General features: G+C 37.0%; 2 protein-coding genes and 1 pseudogene across 2 annotated transcripts; 1 reads left to right on the forward strand and 2 right to left on the reverse strand.

Moving 5' to 3' along the window:
* Window positions 1-813: 813 nt before the first annotated feature.
* Window positions 814-2,786, reverse strand: LOC149796126 (uncharacterized). The gene is made up of 2 exons (XM_089963931.1): window positions 2,783-2,786; window positions 814-2,193 (listed from the first exon to the last, which is right to left on the reverse strand). The coding sequence occupies exons 1-2, from the start codon at window positions 2,784-2,786 to the stop codon at window positions 947-949; spliced, it is 1,251 nt and encodes a 416-aa protein (XP_089820057.1). The 3' UTR covers window positions 814-946.
* A 15,545-nt stretch (window positions 2,787-18,331) lies between these two features.
* LOC149796127 (uncharacterized) lies at window positions 18,332-20,896 on the forward strand (annotated as a pseudogene).
* Window positions 20,897-21,378: 482 nt separating this feature from the next.
* On the reverse strand, window positions 21,379-24,284 carry LOC149796128 (uncharacterized). Its single transcript, XM_089966039.1, has 2 exons — window positions 23,491-24,284; window positions 21,379-22,879 (listed from the first exon to the last, which is right to left on the reverse strand). Exons 1-2 carry the CDS (start codon window positions 23,708-23,710, stop codon window positions 21,633-21,635), a joined length of 1,467 nt encoding a protein of 488 aa, XP_089822165.1. The 5' UTR covers window positions 23,711-24,284; the 3' UTR covers window positions 21,379-21,632.
* Window positions 24,285-26,448: the final 2,164 nt, after the last annotated feature.

The raw sequence follows: 26,448 nt of genomic DNA on the forward strand, positions 1-26,448 counted from the left end.
TTTATAATGGTACATGCTTGTGTGTTTGACAATGTTTTTTATGTATTCAAGAGCCATAATGCAAACAAGTCTTGTGTTTTCATCTGTCAGTACTGTATTATGATTAGTGTTAATATGAGTGATTGATATATTTATAATGGTACATGCTTGTGTGTTTGACAATGTTTTTTATGTATTCAAGAGCCATAATGAAAACAAGTCTTGTGTTTTCATCTGTCAGTACTGTATTATGATTAGTGTTAATATGAGTGATTGATATATTTATAATGGTACATGATTGTGTGTTTGACAATGTTTTTTATGTATTCAAGAGCCATAATGCAAACAAGTCTTGTGTTTTCATCTCTGTCAGTACTGTATTATGATTAGTGTTAATATGAGTGATTGATATATTTATAATGGTACATGCTTGTGTGTTTGACAATGTTTTTTATGTATTCAAGAGCCATAATGCAAACAAGTCTTGTGTTTTCATCTCTGTCAGTACTGTATTATGATTAGTGTTAATATGAGTGATTGATATATTTATAATGGTACATGCTTGTGTGTTTGACAATGTTTTTTATGTATTCAAGAGCCATAATGCAAACAAGTCTTGTGTTTTCATCTGTCAGTACTGTTTTATGATTAGTGTTAATATGAGTGATTGATATATTTATAATGGTACATGCTTGTGTGTTTGACAATGTTTTTTATATATTCAAGAGCCATAATGCAAACAAGTCTTGTGTTTTCATCTCTGTCAGTACTGTATTATGATTAGTGTTAATATGAGTAATTGATATATTTATAATGCATTCACTTTCTCTCTCTCTCTCACTGCACTATTTCAAGGAAAACAGTAAATATCAATAGATCTTTCTCATGTATTATAGATTAATAAACATCCCTTCCTAATTACATATACAACAACATCCCACATTCCTAGACAATAGCATGATCACTTTTAGTCAAATGCTACTATATTTGGTGACAAGTTTGTTAATGCAGCACACACTTGGGCAACTTTATCAATAGTTGTCAACCCTTTGTCATCAGTGGTTCGCAAATGATCAATAGGCACAGTTCCAGACAAAAAGGTATACTTCTGTCGCATGAGTCCTATTACTCGTTCCACATGAATGCGAAGGTGAGCTAATTTTCTTGACTCCTCGAGCTCTAAAGCTGGCATTTGCTTTTTTCCTTTAGTAAAAGCTGGCATCTTGACAGAGGCCATCATAACTCCTATGCTGTCTTTTACATCAAAACCTCGATCTGCCATAACAACATCTCCAGGTAGCAGTTTATTTAGAAAACTGCTGTTTTCTGTGACAAACTTGTCGCTCACTCTGCCGCACCATGCTTGGGAAAGGAAAGAGATGGTACCTTGTGGAGTTATACCAATTAAAAATTTAACTGTATTATGATGTTTGTACGAAGACCAAGTCGTAGCTTTAGCTTCTGCATTTGAAGGAGTTTCAATAAAGACTTCAAAACAGTCGATTATTACTACGACTTTACCATTCAGGTAACATCTGAATTCCATGGGCATAGTCTTCTTGATCTCCTCTCTCTCAGTCCATCTGATAAGAGGCTGTAAACGAGTCAACACATGGAGTGTATTCAAAATTGTTCTCGACACTGTTGGCTGTGCGCACTGGAATATTATCCCAAGAAATTCATTTTGCACATTGAGTCGTAGTTTCATTAATGTTAGCATCAGTTGTTGAAACTTTGTTAAAGATGATAAATGAGTCTCTATCAAGTATGATGAAATGAGCGAAAAGACTTGCATTAAGATGTGGTGCGTGGGCAAACCAGTCAGATAGTTGACTTTGTCATCATCGCCCTCCAAACTCTCTGCGGTCATCTTACGGCTAGCTATTTCCGACTTCAGCTCCATGTTTTCCATAGTCAGTCTTCTCAACTCTTGTTGCATTGCCTCCATATTATGACCCATTAAATCAGTTTGGATCTCCCTTGTGTTGAAATCCACAGATTCTTCTGTCAAACATGTTTGGTCATCAACCAGTATATCTTGGAGTGACACAAGGGTTTCAGCAGCATCATGTCTCTTACGTTTCTTGACGCGACCCAATACTCTATTGTATCTGTCAGTGGCAGCTGATGGAGATGGCAAGACTTTGACATGACCAAGCTTCAAGGTCGGTACCCAGTCAACATTCGTCTTGTCATACAGGTCAGCAGGTTTACCTGCAAAGCAATTTATAATATATTAATGTTTGAAAATGAAAATAATACTATGTTAACAGTCTTTGATTTGGTGACACAATTAGTATACCATTCAGTTCTTTGTTTCAGCTTGTGTTTTTCTTTTGTTTCTTTTTGCTGCTGCTTCCCGTGTGTGGATAGTAGAGTGTGTGGTTATTTAACCTTCCCTTCTGTGTGAATGGCAGATTGTGGTTATGTTTTTGCTGCTTCCCGTGTGTGAATAGTAGATTTTGGGTTTGATTTGGCATCTCTGCGTGTGTGAATAGTATATTATGGGGTTTGTTATGGCTTCTCCCCGTGTGTGGATAGTATATTTTGAGTTTGGATTTGCTTCTCGGCGTGTGGATAGCATAATGGGGTTAGTTATGGCACCTTTCCGTGTGTGGATAGTATATAATAAGTGAAGTGAATGTAAGGGTCACTCATAAGCCTCGAAAAGAATTGACTTTCTTGCCTCCCCAAATTTTGTTTTTTAATGTGTAGTATCAGTGTTTGTCTTTTGTCTGTGTTATCTCCATCTCAGATGTTCATTTTTCCTTGACGCTATGCAGTCGCATCCATGTTCATTTACCCATGACGCTATACAGTCCCATCCATGTTCATTTACCCTTGACGCTATACAGTCCCATCCATGTTAAAATTTCCCATGTTAAATTCCCCTTGTCCCCAGAGTGCCGGGCCTGTATTCCAATGTTAAATTCCATTGACGCCATATCGTCCCAGGGTGTTTTGTAATGTATTTTCCCCTTTGAGGCTATATCGTCCCCATTCACTACTTACACGATATCTTGTTCTAGGATCGTGGAAATTTATTGTTATAAATCCGTGTGGGGTATTTTGTGCTTTGAAAAGAAGTTTCTAAATCTAATTGTGTCCATACCTCCACTGCACCATGTTTGAAGAATATTTCTCGGAGTACGTGTATCAACTCCGTTAAATACAACTAAAATGTTACAGTTATCTCTGATCACTTTTGGTGTTTGTGTATATCTCTGTGTGACATAAATAATATCTGTACTTTTATGCCTACCTCGAGAAAATATCAGAGCTGGATTTGATTGTTTGTCCAACATCACATCATCGTATATTACGAGATTATTAATAAATCCATCTAATTCACCAACACTCGGCGCTTCATCAATATCGGTTATAAAATTAATAATGTCGTCACCATCTTCATTTAACAATTTTGTATTTTCATTAAAATCTTTAAGTACATCATAACATCTATGATCATCTACTGATGGTGCAGCTAAAGCCAACTTGTCTCACTTTAACCATCTCATTATAAGATTAAGCAGTAATTGCGTTTTACCAGACCCAGATGGACCTATTATAATCATTCTGAAAGAATTTGGTAATGCTGAAATATGTTTTACTGGCTCTTGCTTTCGTGTCGCTGAGAAATCAATTACATCCATATTATAAATATACATGAACCTATATTGTTTACGATGTAGATTTAAAACTTCAGCCACTGATTTAGTCACAGTTACAACAACAACAAAAAAGAAGAAAAATAGCATATGGTGGAAAATGTGCAATATGTAACAGATAAAACATTTTTTTTTTACCCAGAATTCAACGTAAAGAGGGTGGTGATATTGCTACATTAATGTCAAAATTTCCAGGAACACCATGGGCTAAATACCCAGGAGAAAAAAAAATCTTCCTGTGTATAATTATTGTGGTTCTGGTACCCGACTTGATAACCAAGATCAGCCATGACCTAGAGAGTATCCTAGAAATGATATTGATCGAGCATGTCACGTTCATGATGATGCTTATAAAAGTGAAAACCTACAAGATAGACATACTGGAGATGTGAAGTTGATTCATTCCTTAAATTCCATAAAAAAAATAAAAAATATCAGAGAATCACTCGCCAACTGGTTGGTAAGATCCGCGATGAAAGATAAACTAGCATTAGGGGCTGGTAATTAATTAACCAATTATTAAAATAATGGAATCAAGTTATTATAGCCCAAGTGAATATTGGAGCGGTAGAGTAGCAATGAGTAAACTTGCTGATGCAGCAAATGTCACACGTTTCAATGCTGAAAAATGGTTAGCACGACAGGCAATATGGCAAATTTATTTGCCACCACCTAAACGAATTCAGCATGCACGTTCTGATGTCAGCATTCCTAATGAAGTTCATCAGGCGGATATTTTAGTTTTACTACACGATATTATAAAAATTGGGAGACGTCAATTAACATACAAATACGCGTTGACTGTCGTTGACATTGCAAGTAGATATAAAGAAGCAGAGCCACTATCAGCATTGCAAATCTATCGCACCATGTCGCACCAGGTGAATTTCATAACATGATGTAAGTTACAGCCTTCACATCTGATGGGACAAGAATGCATTCATGTGTATATAGTGTATTGCACTTTTTGTGTGAAAACTGTTTTAAAATGATTCAATTATTAGAGTTTGATATGGTCCACGTGTCAATGTCTATTTCCACTCACCGTTGTATTAAGTTATTGTCAACCTCAATTTGGAATCTTATTATTATTAATTGTAATATATTATTGGTTAATAAAGTCTAGTAATGTTATGCCAGCCAAATGTCAAACAGTAGAAAAATAGTCGATGTTAAAGACGCGTGCGATGATATGCATATAGTAAATTCCTTTGACAAATAAACAAGATTTGTAGCAGCAATTAATTAAGTCAATTGTCATCACATTCAAATCTGTTACGTAATTGTAATCGGATTAAGTCACACTCGACCGTTCAACACCACGGATTGATCAAATCTATGTATCTTCAACGGCTATAAGTAATGTACAGGCGAAGAAGCAAGAAAACGTCGTATGATCATACAATTGCCTAAATGCCCATTATGCAAAAAATAAATTTTTTCAAAACTAAATACGATAGCCCAATGTGAAATAACAAAAATGAGTAGGATTAGTTTAATTATGGATATTTATAAAAAACATAAATATAACAAAAACAATATTTTATATCTAGACACTGACTGTGATAATAAAGTAATTTTAAAAATCGTAAATTTTATTATAGGTACAATGATGCAATGTGGCCAAGTTATAAGAATAAACAAATGATCGTATATAACAATTTTCAAACATCCAAAATAAACTTGAAAAATCTAAAACTTAAAACTTGAAATAAACTTAAATTTGATTTAAATAACTTACTCAAAATTTAATTCTAAATTTCAATTAATTTAATATGTATACTGCATATTATTGTATGTGTATATGTATGTATGTATATATATATGTATATATATGTACGTATATATATATAGGTATATATGTGTGTATGTATGTACAGGTATGAATATATATGTATATAAAACATATATTTCATTTTTCCCCCTCCTTTATTCTTTTTTTCTACTTATTATTTTCAAACAAAATTAATACAGACGAAGGGAACACAGGGAACCACCGTGTGGGTAAAGTAAGCAGCATAGACGACGCAGGGCTAAATCACATGGCGCTACGCGAAGTGGCCAGACCTGCGGAAGAGTAGCAGAAAAACCCACACGGAGGAAAATGGACATACAAAACAAAAACAATACACACAAATAGAGTAGATGTCTACTAAACCATAACTAATATATCCACAAAAAAAACAAAAAAACAAAAATATTTCGAGAATTTTGTAGTACTTTTTATTAAAATAAAGGAGAATGACATATGCCGTATAAGGGGAAACATTCACAAAATAAATAAAAATGTGGACCCTTATCCGGATATAAATCCTTAGTATATAAAAATTGGAGGGGGAGGGCATTTGTCTGGTGCCCCCCCCCCCAAAAAAAGGTAATGTAATTGTATCACTTGTGCACGCTCTCTGACAAATAAATCTCTTGATTACAGGCAGTCGACATGAAGGTCATGGCGAAGTTAACAACAGCAGTCCAACGTGAGACCCTTTTTAAAATCGAGTTTAAACCAGTATGTGACAAGGATGTTGTTTTCCCTCCCGTCAGAGTGGATGCCATTGCGAAGGAAGTGATGATTAAATATTTTGATGAAGTCAGCGGTGACCCAGTAATCACAACTGGTAACGGCGACTGCCTATTCAATGCAGTGTCCCTTCTCCTGTATGGAGACGAAAGCAAAGTCAGTACAGTTACGGTATCATACCTGTCTCCGCATGGTACGAGCTTCAACATGAATCATCCCCAAAGGAAGCGCATACAATGTTTCTCACCATCTTTTGAAGCTACCTGTATTGACTGTGCTACAATTGGCGGTTTCTCATCTGCATGGACAGTTTTGGCTCTATGTTATATTATCCAGGGTCCGGTGCGGATTTTGTACCCTTCAGTCAATGGCGTGAACGACTTGGCACACACTTCTCTGAACACGACTTTCGAACCGTCTGCAGACGTACCAGCAGGGCATTCAACAATCAGTATTCTCTGGTATGCTCATGGGCAACTCCCAAAGCAAGGATCTTGGTATGCAGTAAACCACTTTGTCCCTGTAGTCAATTTGAAATGTAAGTCAAAAAAACCTTTGACACATAATAAGGATGATATGGACCATAGATATGAAGAATATGAGAACAGCGAGGTTGATAATTTATTAACTCCTGATTCGCAGAAATGCAGTGAAAGTTTACATGATTTAACTAACATTTTACAAACCGATGAGTATGAAGAAGACAGTTTCAGTATGGAAGCGGAAACCGCCGACGAATCTAGGGAATCACTATATCCTTGTACCGTATCTGACGTGTCAGAGGTCAATATTCACCGTAAGTCAGCTCCATTTCAAGCAACGATGGGTCATTCCCATAACGTCAAGTTTGAAAACTATCTCTCAGTTTGCTTGATTTGTTTACTGTGTAAAACCGGCTTGGTGTATAATTTTAAAAGTTCTACTGAGTGCGGCCACCACCATCACCAATTAAAATAGAATAAAGGAACAGGAAAACAAGAGCAAAGAAATAATACCAAGAAGAGGAAACGATTAGCAAACCGCCAAGCCGTGAACAAAGGAATTGAACAGAACAAAGCAACTATCAAACAAAGGAACGATAGGAACACGTAACAGAAAACAAAGGAGACTTCTAGCGGAGGAGCAGACTGGGTTAGGACAAAAACAAAAGATAAGTCATCATTCAAATGGCTCTATTCAATCCAAACACGCAAACACACAAACCACCAAACAACCCTATCAATAAATCAGTAAAAATATTGGATGTATCACAACTCCAAACAGCACCAATAAAGCATGTAAAACAAGCAAGATTAACGCAAGTAGCACCAACCACAGCAAACTCGAATTCAACCAACATCGCACTGGGACCCCAAATTCTGGTCTCAAACACAGACCAAACAAACCACAAACCAGCAGATATAATTAACACACCCCCACCCCACCAACAGAAACTACTAGAAATACAAAACTACACTCCAGGGAACAATATAAATACAATGCCAATACTATTGCCAATCCTCTTCGAAGAAGCGGAAAAACCAAACACAAATGAAGATATAGACACCACTATTCCAAACCTAACAAATGAATTTGACAGTAACCTATATACCTTAAACTCCCCACAATTAGACCACATAACCGGTGTCATGTTTACCCCGACCCCGAGTAGCCCAGTTTGAAACATGTATAATCAAGGTAATTCTGACGGGTCATTGTTTGATGTCGAACATTGCCGAAGGCTAGCACTAATCCGTTACGTAAGATTGTTGTGGCTAGAATTGAAGGACCGGACATTAGAGTTGCGAAGGCACAGACAGCCAATTATCACCTAGGTGTCGAAATGTTTCCAAGATCAAAAGAAATTGCCTGAAGAAGTGGGAGTGTCCTAACTTCTTTCCCCTGCAAACAGACAGACAGGTTGAACTGGCCGCTAAGACGATTGGACAGGGGCACAGCGCCACCCAATCAGAATCGAGATAGGGGGGAGACCTTGATTTGGGTAGAATGATATCCCTGCGTTTTCCGGCAAAAGTTAGTTCGCTGAGAGAAATTACCCAGAGAAGAGGTTAGCGTAACTCCGAATAGCCATTCGTTATTGGCGGGAAAATCTTAGAGCAGGAAGGTCTAAGTACAGAAAGCTTCAAAAGGTCAGTAGATATTTGTTCGGTCTTTGTGGAATGCGACTGCATTTTTAATTGTAGGTCGTATGTACACTTTATTATTACTAGAATCGTAGTACGAAGAATTACTTTGTTTTGTTAATATGTTTGCATATTTTGAAGAAATGAGTTGATATTTGTAAAGAATTATATAGCTTGCCAGCCGCCGTAAGAGTTAATATTGTAATTTACTATGTGGGTATTTTATAGTAGACTAACACATATGATTATAGATTTTGCCATTGTTGAATATTTGTAATGTACAGACATGCGTCTGATTTTGTCAGATTGTAGTACGATGAGATTAAATATATATGTGTATATACTGACGTGACGCAATGTATTGATGTCTGTATAACAATTCGCTGATACTGTGTTATTACGCCATTGTTTACCCTGCAAGAAGTGTGTGGGAATTTCGATGTGTATGCATGCGTGGCCGAAACAGTGACAGCTGTCTGATGGTTAATTGTCGTTATAGTGTGAGGTGAGGTTCGATTAAACATTTGTTAACGCCTTGTGGTTTTTCACAGGAAGCTTTGAGGGACAGACCAGTTAAAGTTTGGTCCCGTTGTCTCGGATAGAGAGACGGAGGAAAGGAGGGAAGAAGAGGGAGAAGTTGAAGTCTGGGAGCGGAGTTGGAGGAGGAGATAATAGAGAGAGAAAGGAGAAGTTGAAGTCTGGAGCGAAGCTGGAGGAGATAGTAGAGAGGAAACAGAGACAAAGAAGGAGTTAGAGGAACGGAAAGAAGGAAGGAATCAGCGGGAAGAAATAGATGAGTAGATGCAAGGACAGGGGGAAAATCGAACTCACACTGTAAATCACGGGATGAATTAGGCTGTCACTTGGTCGAGGGAAAGATGAGTGATTGGAAGTTATCGTTTTTAAATTATCACATTTATTAAATTGTTATTGATTGAATTTCATTTTCGTGTTCTCTATAATTTAACCGTCGGCATTGCTGACTGGGGGCTCAGAGCTGTAATCTACATCATCACTAATTTAACTTTCTAACCTAACGAGCCAGGGTGGAACTTTCAATTTAATTTAATTAAATTATATTGGGAGAACCCCACCCCAATACGACAGAACGCCACAACCATAACCAGCACCCCAAAATTCACCAAAACTGAAATAACCAATTCTAGAAGCATGCAAACAAACCAACAACAGGAAATCAAGCAAACAACAATAAATCAAAACATTAGGAAAGAAACTAGACACTCAAGCCAAACTCCTGGACCATCTGGGATAATAACAGCAAGGGAACCACCAACCTATGGGAACAAATCCAATGAATTAGACACTACAAAACGACCCAGCAGCATCACTAATATGGCAACCCAAAGACCCCAAACAACCCAAAACACATACCTAGGTAATGGCAAGGGCCCGCTAAAACCCCAAAACAACCCAAAAAAACCCACAGGTAAGGTTAACTCAAAACAGGAAATAAAACAACAACATAACCCCCAAGACAAAATGTACAGTTATCATTCCATCGAACACGCCATATACATAAGCACAGGTGCAACAGAATTACTAGTCTAAGTACCAATAGTATTATGACAACACTGGCCAAAATTCACACTGGACAATTCAAACTGATAAGACCAAGGCGAAACTACCTCATTGTCCAATGCAGCACAATTCAACAGGTGGAAAAATTCATCCAAATTGAAACTATAGGCCCAATAAAGATCAAAGTAGAGAGACACCATAGCACTCAGAGGAAACCACGAGTCACTTCGAACTCCAAACACAGTGAAACCACAACTAATCTGGCTGAACCCACTAAAACCACTATCTTTAAAAAAGTAATAGCACTAAACGGATACAACAATGACATAAGCAATGAACTCCTACTTCATAGACTCACAGCAAATGGAACACAGACCACCAAAGTATATCGTCTTAAAAATCACAAGGGACAAGGAACAAACAAAGCAGTTACAGAGGGTACCGAGCCAATACCCTCAATAATAAATTGTTGTTGTTGTTGTTTTGGGGTTTAACGCCATTTTTCAGCACTCGATACATGGCGGCCAGTATTAATGGTGGAGGAAGAATCCGGGAAAACCCTGGAAAGAACCATCGACCCTCGAGAAGCTACTGGCAAGCTTTCTCACACACCCACATTGCCCTCAATAATAAAACTAAGACAGTCAGGAGTGTACCATAAGCTGGAAAACTACATAAATAGGCCAAGATTTTGCACCAAATGCCTGCACTGGGGACACTATGCCCTCAGATGTAGATTCAAACCAAGACGTAAGCACTGCAGAGGTCAACACAAAGGAGAATGCCACACAATTAAACAAAAATGTGCTAACTGTAAAGAAAACCATTATCCTAGATCGGCAGAATGCAGATTTGCAATAAAAGAGAAACAAATAGTGGACTTAATGAACGAAAAACACCTCACCTACCATTCTGCCAAAAACATTATTTGTAAAAACAACCCCAACACACCAAAATCTACCTCTGAAACACAATCAATGAGCACCAAAACTCTCCACGCAGAATCAGAAGGGAAAACATTGCACCACAAAACATACCCTCGAATCAGGAAACAAAAGAACCAAAAACTACAACCCACATTGTAACAAACCATGACCACCCTGATAACACTCCAGATACAAACAAAACTGTCACCCCAAACATCCCCAAATCTAACACACACCCCAGCACAGAATTAATACAGGAAGTAATGAACCTAACAACATGAACCATAATGCAAGATCTCAGTAGCATAATCAGAACCCTCAAAACCATTTTCACCATACTAGCTGATTGGACCACAAGACTAACAGATAAAGACAACGTCAAAAATGAATAGTATAAAAAATAATAAAATCACCATCTGGCAATGGAACTGCAGAGGAATCTTTAAAAACCTATCAGAACTGCAGAACAAACTGAATAATACGGCCATAAAACCAGACGTAATCTGCCTACAGGAAACCCTCATAACACAAGAACACAAACGCCTGCCCAAACTACAAGGCTATACCCAGGGAATCTTTAAAAACAGACCCATGGGGCAGAAAGGGGGTGGACTAGCAATTTTTTTAATTGATACACTAATCTACTATGAAGTAATAGAAGTACCCCCTAACCTAAACATCAATAATTGCATCGAAATAATGTCAGTAATGATAAATATAGGAACCACAAACATTCAAATAATAAATGCATACGACCCAGGGGGTACCTTCTGCCCTACCAACCTAATCTCACTAAAGGCAATCACTAATAACAACAACAACAATCTAATGACCTGTAGAGACTTCAACGCACACAGTGAATTATGGGGAGGTAAAAAGAAAGATCAAAGAGGAAAAATGGTTGAAAAATGGATAACTGAGAACAATCTGGTCATCTTAAATGACGGGTCGAACACCAGGTTAAACCCTGAGGATGGCACTCTCTCAGCCATAGACCTAACCATCACTACCCCAAAATTGGCTCAAATCACAAATTGGTGGGTGGATCAGGAAGATACGTTAGGAAGTGACCATTTTCCCATCACAATCAATATTCAAACAAAAACTCAACACATTCCTAACGAAACCCCACCTAAATGGAGGTACCAACAGGCAGACTGGGACCAATTCCAGTTATTACTAGCTAGAGTAAATCCAGATAACTTAGAAAGCCCAGGTATTGACATGTATTATGATAACATAACAGACACAATTATAGAAGCAGCTAACCGATGCATACCAAAGACAACTAATATCCAAAATAAAAACCCTGTACCATGGTGGACTAAACAGTGCACTATAGCACACAAAGACAAAAAAAGGGCCTTAAATAAATATAAACGCACCAAAAATTCTATCTACTTCTATCGATATAAAGATAAAGAAAAAGCACTAAAACAAACTATAAAAACTGCTAAAATTAATCTATGGCAAACCTTTTGCTCTAAACTGTGTCTAAAATCAAACTCAAAACAAATATGGGACAAGATAAAAGCCATAAAAGGGAAAGCAACTACCTCAGCCCCAAAAATTAAAAATGCCATAACAAATAAAGATAAGGCAGACCTCCTAGCGAAGCATTTTTCGAACATGAGTAGCAACAATAATCACACCAAAAACTTTCAAGAACACAAAAAACTAATGAAGGGAACCCAACCTCAAATGTTTCAAGACCAAGGAACAAAAGAATCTCACCTAAATAGCGACATCACAGTACATGAATGGAAGATAGCCCTACGATCCAAAAACGAAACATCCCCTGGTAAGGATCAGTTAGGTCACATTATCTACAAAAAACTACCTATCAATATAACAATACCCATAATCAAACTCTTTAATAGGATATGGGATAAAGGCCAACTACCCACCAAATGGAAACAGGCCATAGTAATACCAATCCCCAAGCTAGGTAAAGATCCCAACAACATAAATTCGTACTGACCCATCTCCCTTACAAACAATATTTGCAAAATAATGGAGACAATACTCGCAAATAGGTTAAAACACCACCTAGAAACCAATAACCTACTCTCCATAAATCAATGTAGCTTTCGGAACAAACGGTCCACCACTGACCAACTTCTCAGATTGGAAACAGACATCAAACTCGCTTTTAACGCACATAGGAAAACCGATCGCAACCTCATAGCTTTTTTTTTAGACCTAGAAAAAGCGTTCGACCTAGTATGGACCAATGGACTAATGGCCAAATTAAACCAATTTGGAATAATTGGACGCTTGTTGAACTGGATTGGCGATTTCCTCACAGGCCGGAAAATTACCACAAGAATAGGCAACACCCATTCGGAAGAATTTTCACTTGAAAATGGAACACCGCAAGGCAGTGTAATAAGTACGTTACTATTTAACCTAATGGTAAACGACCTTGACCTCAATGTAGCCTCCACAAATATAAACTTGTCACAATTTGCAGATGATAGTGGCATATGGAGGAATGGAAATCCTGCCAGTAACACAGTAGTTAAAGAAATCCAGCAGAGCCTAAACATAGGGAGATGGGCGGACAAATGGGGTTTCAAAATATCTCATGAAAAAACTGTGGCAATCATATTCACCCCCAAACGAAATAACAACCTAGTCTATCCAAACTTCTATATACAAAATCAATTAATCAAATACGTAACAGTAGTAAAATTCCTAGGAATGTTCTTTGACAACCACCTCACATGAAAACAGCACATTGAACAACTCACCCAGAATTGTAACAAAGATCTCAATTTACTCAGGAACATCACAGGGACTGACTGGGGATCCAACCAGGAAACCCTCCTCATGATATATAAAAGCCTAATTAGATCAAAACTGGATTACGGTTGCCAAGCATATAACTTGGCTAAGCAGCCTGTACTACAAAAACTTGACACTATCCAGAGAAAAGCCTTGCTATTATGCACAGGAACACTCCCCTCAACATCATTAGAAGAACTACAAACACTAACAGGAGAACTACCCTTAAAATTACGTAGGCAAGAACTGCTCCTCCGATACTCCATTCGATTAGATACCCACCCAGACAACCATCCCACCAAAATAGCTATAAATAAGTGTAAAGTTGTCTTCAAACCCAAAATCATACCTATCACACCAAGTGGCAAAGTAATCCTTGAACTAAGAGAAAAGATACCTCTACTAAAAAAACAGGTAACAAAAAATACAGACCAGAACAAATCACCATGGTTACAAAAACCACCAAGGATTAACACTGAAGCTACCAAATTAGGCAATAAAGAAGGACAAGAAAACTTACTAAAACCTGTACTGGTAAACGAAATCAACCAAAAATACCTGGACTATGTTAAAATATATACCGATGGATCAAAAACAAACAACCCACCAAGAACAGCAGCAGCAATAGTCATCCCTGAATTCAATATACAAACGGGATCCAGATTACCTGACTATTGCTCCATTTACACCACTGAATTCTGGGCTATACTTGAATCAATAAAATGGATCAAAGACAACCAAATACCTGAAGTAGTCATTATAAGCGATTCCCTAAGCATTATCAAATCGATCTAAAATCGCAATACACACTCTAGGGAACAATTCCTCTACAGAGCATGCCAATTAATTGACGATATCACCACAGCACATCAATTAGTCGAGCTCATGTGGATACCGTCGCACATTGGAATCTCTGTCAACAAAACAGCAGACAAAGTTGCAAAAACCAAACTAGGAGATCAAAACTCTATCAAGCTTAACTATAGATCTACAGAAGCAATAAGCTTCGCACAAACATATATAGACCAAACATGGCAAGATTTTTGGAACTCCTCCACAAAAGGTAAAAAGTACCATGAAACCCAAAAAATCGTAGATAGGAACATACAGCTACCTAAGGGTACCTATTTAGAACAGAAAACCATAAACAGGATAATAACTGGAAAAACTAAACTAGCAAACAGTTTTGGAATGTTTATAGGACCCAAACCAGCAACCATTAACTGTTTTAACTGCCACACCACCGAAGATCTACACCACGTATTCAATATATGCCCAAAATATCAACCCGCTCAGAAAATATTTATCAAAAACCAAAAAGAGATTGGATCACCACACACATACCCAGAGTTACTTATGGACTCTAATAAAAATAAACAATCAGCATATAAAAATATAAATAAATTCATAGACTCAGCAGCACTTTGGAACAAAATATAATTACTATCCCCACAAAACCAAAAGACCCAGTAACTTAGCTAAATAAATTTAGAAGCCACCACATAAAAAACCATAACATATCATTCAATTTTATAAAAGTATTAATAAATAATTCACTTACGAAGCACCTATAAAAAAAACTAAGGAAACCATAAAATCGGATGTCCTAGATGTCCTTAACGAACCGTGTAATCGGCTAGGACTCCGGTCTCTTGCTAAATAAAGTATAAATAACATTCAATCTCTAAAAACATCAATTAATAAATAACTTAAAGAGGTAATATCTAAAAACTTATAAATAACATAACGTAGGAAACACACACTAAACACCTCGACTAGTAATACCATAATAACCTTGAAAATCTCTCTTCATACATGATATCTACTAAGAACCTCTATAAACAGCATAGAACATCCCCCCTCCGTTTAGAACATTTTGAAGAAGAAAAAAAAAAAAAACAAATCTCGAAAACAAAACAAATAAGCAGGCAAATGCAACAAGAAACCAGCGATGTAAAGCAAGCAGGACCGTTCCCGAGCTCTCCTTCCCACTAATGACAGCCAACCATTCAACTGTAGGGGCTTTCATGGACCCACAGATTGAGGCCAAACTATCAGGGTTCCTTGAATCCATAAAAGCCTGGGGGAGGTGGCACCATCCCCTTTCCCAGGAACAACTAGCAGGCTGCGGTGCAGTCAGAAAAAAGTGGCACATGCACAATTGTGCGAACGCTACTATAATTAAACTCAACAACAAAAAAAAGCAGTGATGCCAGCTAGCAACCCTGGAATGTTCATGACCAACGATGAATTACTGAAAGTTATCATGTCTACTGAAACAGGAGAAAAAAGCATCCCACAAGGAATAAAAAGCGACGTATACACTGTCATTGAAGCATCTGATGACGACAATGGTGCCAAAAACTTCCCCGATGACTGCGGTGTTTGGGATTGGAGAAGTGCTACAACCGTTAATCAGACTTTTGTTGTCACCAATTCTGTTGACAAAGTACGTACAGTGTATATGAAAAAGGAACAGTACTGTGTCAAGAAAATGGTCAATGGAGAGATCACATATGAACCAATATTTCCTCAGCCATCGAGTGTTTTAACACTGCATAGATATTATACTAAATTGATGGAAGACAAATCATTCAAAAAATGCGTAACAACAATTGCTGGACTGCCCGATTCTTTTCCTGTAGAGAAAAAAATGCTGGCCATTGTGGAATACTGCGGCAAAATGCCAACCATCTTTATAAAGCATGGAAATTCTAAGAAATCGGAGCCATATGTAAGGACAGACCCAAAAATTATTCAGAGAGCAGCTGAAAGGTAAAGCATGAGAACGTCAGCAGCGTTCTCACAAAACTTATGGAAGACAACAGTTTCACTGCTCCGAAATCGATGAAACAAATAAACGACAAGAAATTCAGAGACCACAAACGAAAACGTGAAGAAAATATCAACTCCAAAATAAATATAGCTGATGATGTGGTTAGTGTTTTAAGTGAGCTTCACACTAATCCAGTCATCCAAGAAATAATTTTGACTAAACACAAAAAACCGGTTGTCACTGTTTATAGCAACCAACAGATGGATGATACGATCAGAAACTGTGAAGGTGATGATGGGAGTGTTCTAGGTGTTGATAGAACTTTCAGCTTGGGAAATTTCTATGTCACAGTCTTTTCCTACAAAAACCGATGTGTGATTAGCAATAGAACAAACGATTTTCCGGTAATGTTTGGGCCGTGCATGATACATTTTGATGCCGAAGAGGAAACTTACGGGAAATTTTTCTCACAGGTAAGCGATTGATTTGGATACAAAGCGCGATTAACCATTGGAAGTGATGAAGAAAAGAGCATGACAAACGCCCTGAAAGCCAAATTCCCGCATGCAAATTTTTTGTTATGTACCAAACACATGTATGACAATGTCCAACGACATCTTCAAGAAAATGGGGCATGTGTACTGGCCCGTAAAAGAATACTCCAAATCATTTTTGGAAATAATGATGGAGTAATTTTTGCCTCAGATGATACGGAGTTTGAATCAAGATGTCAGAATTTGGAACCCTATTTAAAACAATTTCCAGTTTTTAAATCATATTGGCAAAGATTTTCCGCCCATTATGCGAAGGAGTAATCAGTGCACCATGGACTAATAATAACGGCGAGTCCATGAACCATAAGTTAAAGGCAGCAGTTAATTGGGACAGAAACAAATTCTCAGAACTTATTGAAGAGATCGGAACTATTATGAAAAACCAAATTCTGTTTCTCAGATGTGCTGTTTATAGCAAAGGAGACTGGCGTCTAGCACCTTTCATGGAAAAGCATATTATTCCACAACTAATATGGCATGGTATGCCACAAATGGAGAAAGACAGGCATATACACAAATTCATGCTGGCAAAACCACCACCAACAACAAAATCCAGATATATCAGTGCCAGCAACATAGATTTTAAGTGTCCCAAGGCTTCCGAAAATGTTGGGAAAAAGCCAGGCCAGCAGATACGGCCAGCATCAGAACGGACTAAAAAGTATTATAAATGACCAAAGAAATGTACTTACAAATTATTCTTTTTCACCATCATAATATTGAATCAATATAACATTTTCTGTATGACAATAAAATATTTGCAACATTTGTTTTTGGTTATTATTATATATTTTATAGGTCATTTATATGGAATCCTTTTAGGGACAATCGCTACATCTTGTAGTATTTGGCCAGGCGATGGAGCGATGAAGTGATGCAATGGAGCGATTTGTCATTTATTTATTAATTGAGTGGAGATTAAAGTCGAAAGATTGCACTAGGGTGTGGATTTTGGTGGATTTGGGTGGATTTGAGTGGATTTGGGTGGATTTGGGTGTTTTGTAACACCCGATTTTCATCATCAGAATATTTATTTTGGTGTGGTAACCAAACTTCTTTCTGCGGATGATATGATATAACTGCTTCACCTACTGTCAGAAATATAAGTAATTTTTACATCGAGCATATATCGTAATAATACTGTTGGTACCCACATTTTTTTTCTGAAAAATGATTGCCAAACCAAGCACAACAAATTGGACGAAGACCTTTAGCAAACTCGAATGACTTGATACAAACGAATCCAGTCAAGTCAAAATATGGTAATGGTCCGTTTATCGATACACTGGTCATTTCGTGTGTGGGATGACCAAATCTATCAAAATACTCAGAACACTCTCCCATAGACCGTATTCAGTGACGTCAGAATTTAATGTGCACACATAAGCACGCCGCCATATTGGATTACAAGCGGAGGTTGACACTTGTGGTTGCTAATCAAACGTGGAGTATATAACAATGTCGAAGCCAGTGAAAATCAGAGAAAATCAGATACATATCGACACGTTAGACAGTACATTGAAGCAAAGATATTTAAGTAAATGCCGGCTGATAGATGATTTAGATCCCTATCAAATACCAAAGTCAGAGTGGAGTACTATGGAGGTCTTATTCCCAAGCCTTCAGTACCCAGATATAATAAATTATCTGACTTATGCAAAGAGCAGCTATACCTTAGAGGAAATGAAAGCCTGGAAAAGCCTTGACACATACAATCTATTTACTTCTGGATGGGTTAGAGAAGTTGCTGTGTATGTGAAAAATGGATACCACGTTGTGCAGGGAAAGGTAATATAATCATCATCAGCATCATCATCATCTTTCTCTCTCTCTCAAACTCTTTCTCTTTCGCTTCCACCACCCATTCTCTCCATTTTCTCTCATCTATTTGCCACCCATCCTCTAGCCCCCCCCCCCAATCGTCTTGGCATGTTGACACTTCAGTTTATGCAGATTGATAGCTTACGAGTGCATGTACATATATATTTCACCACCTACAAAAATTAATTAGTTAAATATGTAGTCTAGATGCCAGTTTTCATAATGAGCTGTCAGAAACATTTGTTGATACGCAAGCATTTGCATGCATATTTGAAATACACTCCCAAATTTCAGATTTCAGTTAATATGGATTTTTAAAAAAAACAACTAGTACTCTCACTTGTGGCTTTGCCATTTGAGAGAACACAGTTTTTTCTCAGCCACTGGATGAAATGTAACCTTAGTGTATTCCATGCAAGCAAATATCAGATCCATTTTAATTTTGGATTCATGTTGAATGGGGAACAAAAATCAACTTCTTGTAATTTTGTCCTCTTTTTTTTTATAGGTACTCCACTCACAAAAACTGAGAGAAAAGCCCACCCAACCATGGATTATTGCAGAGAAGACTGGAACCATCTGCACTGCACACTGTGACTGTATGGCAGGTTTGGGTGAAGTCTGTTCTCATGTGGCATCTCTTATGTTTGCAGTAGAAGCAACAGTGAAACTGCGCGACTCAAAAAACGGTAACACAAGCTCCAGCATACTGGTTACTACCTGCACCGCTGAAACAAATCAATTACAGACCTGTTGCTGAGACCGACTTCACATCAGCGCAGTTGAAGAAGAAAAAATTGGATGAGGCAATAGCCACAGGAACACAAACAACTCCTTCCAGAGTAAGACAACATAAGGAAGTACCACCCATCAGTGAGACAGAACTTATCAACTTTTTGCACGAGATAAACAAGGGTCAGGTGAAGCCAGTTATTATGAGTATAGTTCAGCCCTTTAGTGATAATTTCATTCCAAAAGAGGCACAACTCATGTATCCCAAACTGCTTTCAGATTTGTTTGATGAAGAGATGCATCAACTTCCTTTATGTGAAATTAGGAAACTGTGCAATGAATTAAAAATTGAGGTTACCATATCCCAGATAGAAGCATTGGAGCAGGCAACACGAGAACAGTTTATGAGTAAACTATGGCAGAAACACAGAACAGGCAGAATAACTGCTTCAAAATTCAAAGCAGTTTGTCATACAAACTCAACACAGCCAGCACCTCACCTGATTAAAAACATATGTTATCCTGACCTGAGAAAATTCAAGTCAATTCAGACCAGTTGGGGATTGACATATGAGCCAAAAGCCAAGCATCAATACATAGAAGCTATGAAGAAAAATCATACAAATTTCATGGTTCGTTCGTCTGGTCTTGTAATTCACATTACTCATCCAGAGATTGGAGCATCACCAGATGGCATCACATCATGCGACTGTTGTGGAGTTGGATCTTTAGAGATCAAGTGCCCGTATACAATGAGAGACATGGACCTGAGTAAAGATGACATTGAAAAATCATTCCTTGTGAGAGATTGCAACAGTGGGCTAACTCTCGACAGAAGACATGAACATTATTACAAAGTTCAATGCCAATTGTTTGTATGTGATACAAAGTATGCAGACTTTGTAGTCTGGACAAGACAATCAATTCATATTGAGAGGATTGAGAAATGCCATGCGTTTTGGGAAGATATGCTTCCAAAAGCACTCAATGTTTTCAGAGTTGGAGTTCTGCCAGAATTGTTGGCCAGATGTTATACACGCTTACCGCTTCAAAATAATAATGGGGTAACACCTGGACCAAGCAGTGCAATACACCAGCCATCAGAGCCTACATGTTTGCCACTACAGAATAGTAAAGCGACAACACCAGAACCAAGCAATGCATCACACCAGCCATCAGAGCCTGTATGGTGCTTCTGCCAGGATCAGGAATATGGACAGATGGTTGCCTGTGATGATCGAAATTGCCAGTTTCAGTGGTTTCATTTTGACTGTGTAGGCATTGCATCAAAGCCAAAAGGAAAATGGTATTGCCCTGAATGCATAAAATCATGTAGCAAGAGTAGGGTTAGCAAAGTCCAGTGACTCGAAAGTGTAGTATCTACGCAAGAGCCTAAAAGCAAACAAGTCTTGTGTGCTTCATTTTTATAATAATTACAAAAACTATGATTATTGCATTTATGAGAGAGAGAGAGAGAGAGAGATTTTTATAATGGTACATGCTTGTGTGTTTGACAATGTTTTTTATGTATTCAAGAGCCATAATGCAAACAAGTCTTGTGTTTTCATCTGTCAGTACTGTATTATGATTAGTGTTAATATGAGCGATTGATATATTTATAATGGTACATGCTTGTGTGTTTGACAATGTTTTTTATGTATTCAAGAGCCATAATGCAAACAAGTCTTGTGTTTTCATCTGTCAGTACTGTATTATGATTAGTGTTAATATGAGTGATTGATATATTTATAATGGTACATGCTTGTGTGTTTGACAATGTTTTTTATGTATTCAAGAGCCAAAATGCAAACAAGTCTTGTGTTTTGATCTGTCAGTACTGTATTATGATTAGTGCATATATGCGATATAAAGAGATGTAGAGTTGATGCCAATTCTACAATTTATGATACAATTTTCAGTTTCAAGGACGAAAGTAAATATCAATACATATCTTACAATGCAATGTATTTGTTGATTTATTATTTAAACTGAAAATGTCTGTAGACAAAAACACAATAAACAGCTTTGACTTCTTCAATACTCACTTTCTCTCTCTCACTGCATACACTTTCTGTCTCACTGCACTATTTCAAGGAAAACAGTAAATATCAATAGATCTTTCTCATGTATTATAGATTAATAAACATCCCTTCCTAATTACATATACAACAACATCCCACATTCCTAGACAATAGCATGATCACTTTTAGTCAAATGCTACTATATTTGGTGACAAGTCTGTTAATGCAGCACACACTAGGGCAACTTTATCAATAGTTGTCAACCCTTTGTCATCAGTGGTTCGCAAATGATCAATAGGCACAGTTCCAGACAAAAAGGTATACTTCTGTCGCATGAGTCCTATTACTCGTTCCACATGAATGCGAAGGTGAGCTAATTTTCTTGACTCCTCGAGTTCTAAAGCTGGCATTTGCTTTTTTCCTTTAGTAAAAGCTGGCATCTTGACAGAGGCCATCATAACTCCTATGCTGTCTTTTACATCAAAACCTCGATCTGCCATAACAACATCTCCAGGTAGCAGTTCATTTAGAAAACCGGTGTTTTCTGTGACAAACTTGTCGCTCACTCTGCCGCACCATGCTTGGGAAAGGAAAGAGATGGTACCTTGTGGAGTTATACCAATTAAAAATTTAACTGTATTATGATGTTTGTACGAAGACCAAGTCATAGCTTTAGCTTCTGCGTTTGAAGGAGTTTCAATAAAGACTTCAAAACAGTCGATTATTACTATGACTTTACCATTCAGGTAACATCTGAATTCCATGGGCATAGTCTTCTTGATCTCCTCTCTCTCAGTCCATCTGATAAGAGACTGTAAACGAGTCAACACATGTAGTGTATTCAAAAATGTTCTCGACACTGTTGGCTGTGCGCACTGGAATATTATCCCAAGAAATTCATTTTGCACATTGAGTCGTAGTTTCATTAATGTTAGCATCAGTTGTTGAAACTTTGTTAAAGATGATAAATGAGTCTCTATCAAGTATGATGAAATGAGTGAAAAGACTTGCATTAGGATGAGGTGCGTGGGCAAACCAGTCAGATAGTTGACTTTGTCATCATCGCCCTCCAAACTCTCTGCGGTCATCTTACGGCTAGCTATTTCCGACTTCAGCTCCATGTTTTCTATAGTCAGTCTTCTCAACTCTTGTTGCATTGCCTCCATATTATGACCCATTAAATCAGTTTGGATCTCCCTTGTGTTGAAATCCACAGATTCTTCTGTCAAACATGTTTGGTCATCAACCAATATATCTTGGAGTGACACAAGGGTTTCAGCAGCATCATGTCTCTTACATTTCTTGACGCGACCCAATACTCTATTGTATCTGTCAGTGGCAGCTGATGGAGATGGCAAGACTTTGACATGACCAAGCTTCAAGGTCGGTACCCATTCAACATTCGTCTTGTCATACAGGTCAGCAGGTTTACCTGCAAAGCAATTTATAATATATTAATGTTTGAAAATGAAAATAATACTATGTTAACAGTCTTTGATTTGGTGACACAATTAGTATACCATTCAGTTCTTTGTTTCAGCTTGTGTATCTACAAATATATTTATCACCTAAATATAAAAACATATTTCAATCTCATGGACTTTACCATCACATCCCATTTATAATATAACACAAAAGGTTAACATCATTAAAACGTATCAAGATGCTGCTGGCAGACATTGACAGATTTGATTTAGTGACGGTTTGCATCAACATATTAAGAAACAGTGGCTTGTCATTTACAAACAATACAATGTACAAAATGTTTAAATGTACATACAAATTAATTACATGCAAGGCTGTATACCTACATACAAATATACATATTCTAACAGAGAAAATAAATAAATTTTGTAAACAGATATTCAACAGCCTCAGCCAAAAAAAAATTAAGTCATGATTATTATTAGCCAAAATCTAGTCATGCTAGTTTCAATTTCCTATCAACTTGACTAAGGGAACAAAGCAAATCGTGGGGTGGAACTGCTATCTTTATATAATACTGTATGAATAACAAAAGTCTCCAAAGTTCATTCAACTTACCACTCACAAAATGGTCTGAGCATACATGTGTATATGGAAAATTGCTGATCTTTATATCAGAATGTCCAATATTTGACAGCCACATGTGCTGTCTTTCCTCCGACAACTGTAGTGTCTGTTCGCCATGTTTCTGCCGTACTGTGGGAAGCCTGAAGTATGATAAGTCTTTCTCACGATCAGCACGATGTCCGCACCCGAACACGGCACAAAAGTTTACCATTGCAACTGATTCAAACTTAAAACGTGAAAAAAACGTACTAGTAGTGTTGCTGTACAGTGATACACTTGGCGTTGTAATCCAATATGGCGCACACCAAAACTGATGACGTCACATGAATACGGTCTATACATAGAAAACTTCCGGGATAGCATGCAATCATATCAACCGAAATAACATCTCTGTGATCGTATTTAGTATTCCATAATCCACCGTGTCCGTATTCGACACAACTCGATATTATATCATTGAGAACATCAAACCGAGTTGGCTTCAATGAAATCTTTCTCTAGCAAAATGAGCCGCAACTGACAGAACAGTAAAACAATTACTCAGTAATCATTCAGCATCATCTGTATAATTCAATGCAAATTTTTAATTTCTTTGTGGAGAGATTCTGTACGATAAATAACGCCATTAGGTCGTACAAACTGATCATAACCTTCCATCATCAGAACTTTGAAACAGCCATACTGATACAGGATCGTTTTTACTTATTTTGTTAATATAATCAAACATATCTCCTTGGTAAAATTTAACAGTTCGATTTTGTGGAAATCTTGTTACTGCATTAGTCCACGCATGCGCATTATAATCAATAATTTCAATCGAAGCTCCTTTTGATTAAAATTTTGATTCGTACAAAATCTCTCCGGTTATCGTTTTTGGATATTTTAGTTTCTTTTCTAGCTCAGCGACATCTTTGATAGACGCTCCCGTATCTTTAATTATTTCTCCCCACTCGTTTATTCTTTTACGTCTTTTATCTGTTAGACCGTTTCCATGAGTCGAAACGGTAAAATGTCCCTTTACTCGTTTGTCTACACAATTTATTTTTGAAAATTGCATTGGTTTCAGATTATCAACGCTGGGTTTTTCATTTATCAGATAAATTCCATAAATAACCACAGTTAAAGGATACGCTCTTTCATAATATGGTTTTTCAATACCAGTCAACATTCCTGGTTTGGAATATTTATTCAGTATGGAAATATTTTCATTATGAAGGACAGGATCATATTTGTTACGATTTAATCCAATTGTCTGTTTCTGCTAGTACAATAAGTTTTACTTTAAAAAGATATTTTCGATTGTTGAGATAATTAATGATAAATGCCGCTTGTTTGTCGTTCAACGTAGCACCCACACCATCGGTGACTTTGAATGTTGACCACACATAAGATGCGTCATCTTTGCTAAATTCTTTCTTGGCGTCGTAAATTGTATTAATCAAGGTTTTGTTCTTCAGATCAACCAGAGCTTTTATCGGTAAGTCAGGGGACATTCTGTCAAGATTAAATTTATTTTTAGAAGGCTTGATCTTAGATAATCTCTCATATTCGTCCATATTATAATTAAGACAAATATTTAAATTGAAATTATATATATATATATATATATATATATATATATATATATATATAGTCAAACAAAGGATAAATGCAGATGGCTAATAATAGGTTCTACGGCTCCTTGTAACAAAGCTTGCATAAACGAATTCTGCGGACATCATTTGCAAAGCGTTTGTAATGGAAGGCTAGGACCAAAACCGTGTTTGAAATGCGGTGTTGGAGTTAGACAAAAAACGCAGTTGTGTATGCCATGTGGTGATAAAAATAGAGAGAGCTTAAAAGATATTATGATAAAAAAAAGTAATGACAGTGACAAGGTTATAAAAATATAGAAGATTGTCTGATAAGATTTTCAAAGTAATATTTAGACAAATAACCAATTTAACAAATAATATTATATATAAATGGAGCAAAAAGACTTTGCTAAACACTCAAGCCAAGACTTTGTAAGACATCCTATCCTATCATAACGAATTACGAAGCAAATCGTGATGGTGTAATCAAACACTGTTGACTAAAATAAACAATCGGAAGTGTCACTAATACTGGTTATCTCAAATTTTCTGTTGGGGGAAAGAAACATTATTTATGCCATAGGTTCATATTTGAATGTTATTACAGAGTAATCAGAGACAGTCTTGTGATCGATCATATTGATGGCTAAAAAGTTAATAATGATTTGCGCAATTTGCGAGTATCACGCAGTCAGAATTCTGCATGTGGTGGTACTGGTAAATATAAAACAATTGCAAAGAGGGCAAATTAAGTCTGTAAATATAGAGACTGTGAAAGAAATAATATTCCCATCGATGCATGCAGCTGGCAAATATTTTGATATTTGCATGCCTTCGGTACAATGTGCTGCAGAAAATATAATCAAAAATCGGCGTTTTCAAAAAAATATAAACAAAAAATCATCTTCCATTATTGTTAAGAGAGATAACTGTCATGTTAAGCTATCACCGGTAGAGTCAGTAAGTAGTTTTGCCTCACGACAACATATCGGTGGATCAGTTAGTGTTTCTGTTGGTAATGTTCAATACCAGGCTGGAGATTTTATTTTGTGTATATATTTTAAAAATTCAATTGGTGGAGCCAACCATTATGAATCAAAATAAACGATTCCACGTGGATCAATTGCGTATGCCACCCAATGAGTACCAGGCCCTGAATTATCTTCAAGATTTATAACACCTGTTTCAAAATTGTTTGGATGTTTTGGCAATTGGTCAAGCATAAAAACACCTCTGAAATTTTTATATTCTTTTTAGCAGCATAAGTAAATCAAAGTTAGACATTGGACGGATTAACGAAGTGTTCCTGGAAGTCACAAACCTTTTCCGTACCAATAAGGGGTTCCCAGTAATCTTAGACCCCTTCCTTTTTATA

Source organism: Sinohyriopsis cumingii, chromosome 7, assembly GCF_028554795.1.
Source record: "Sinohyriopsis cumingii isolate HCF-2022 chromosome 7, ASM2855479v2, whole genome shotgun sequence".
Lineage (NCBI taxonomy): Eukaryota > Metazoa > Mollusca > Bivalvia > Unionida > Unionidae > Sinohyriopsis > Sinohyriopsis cumingii.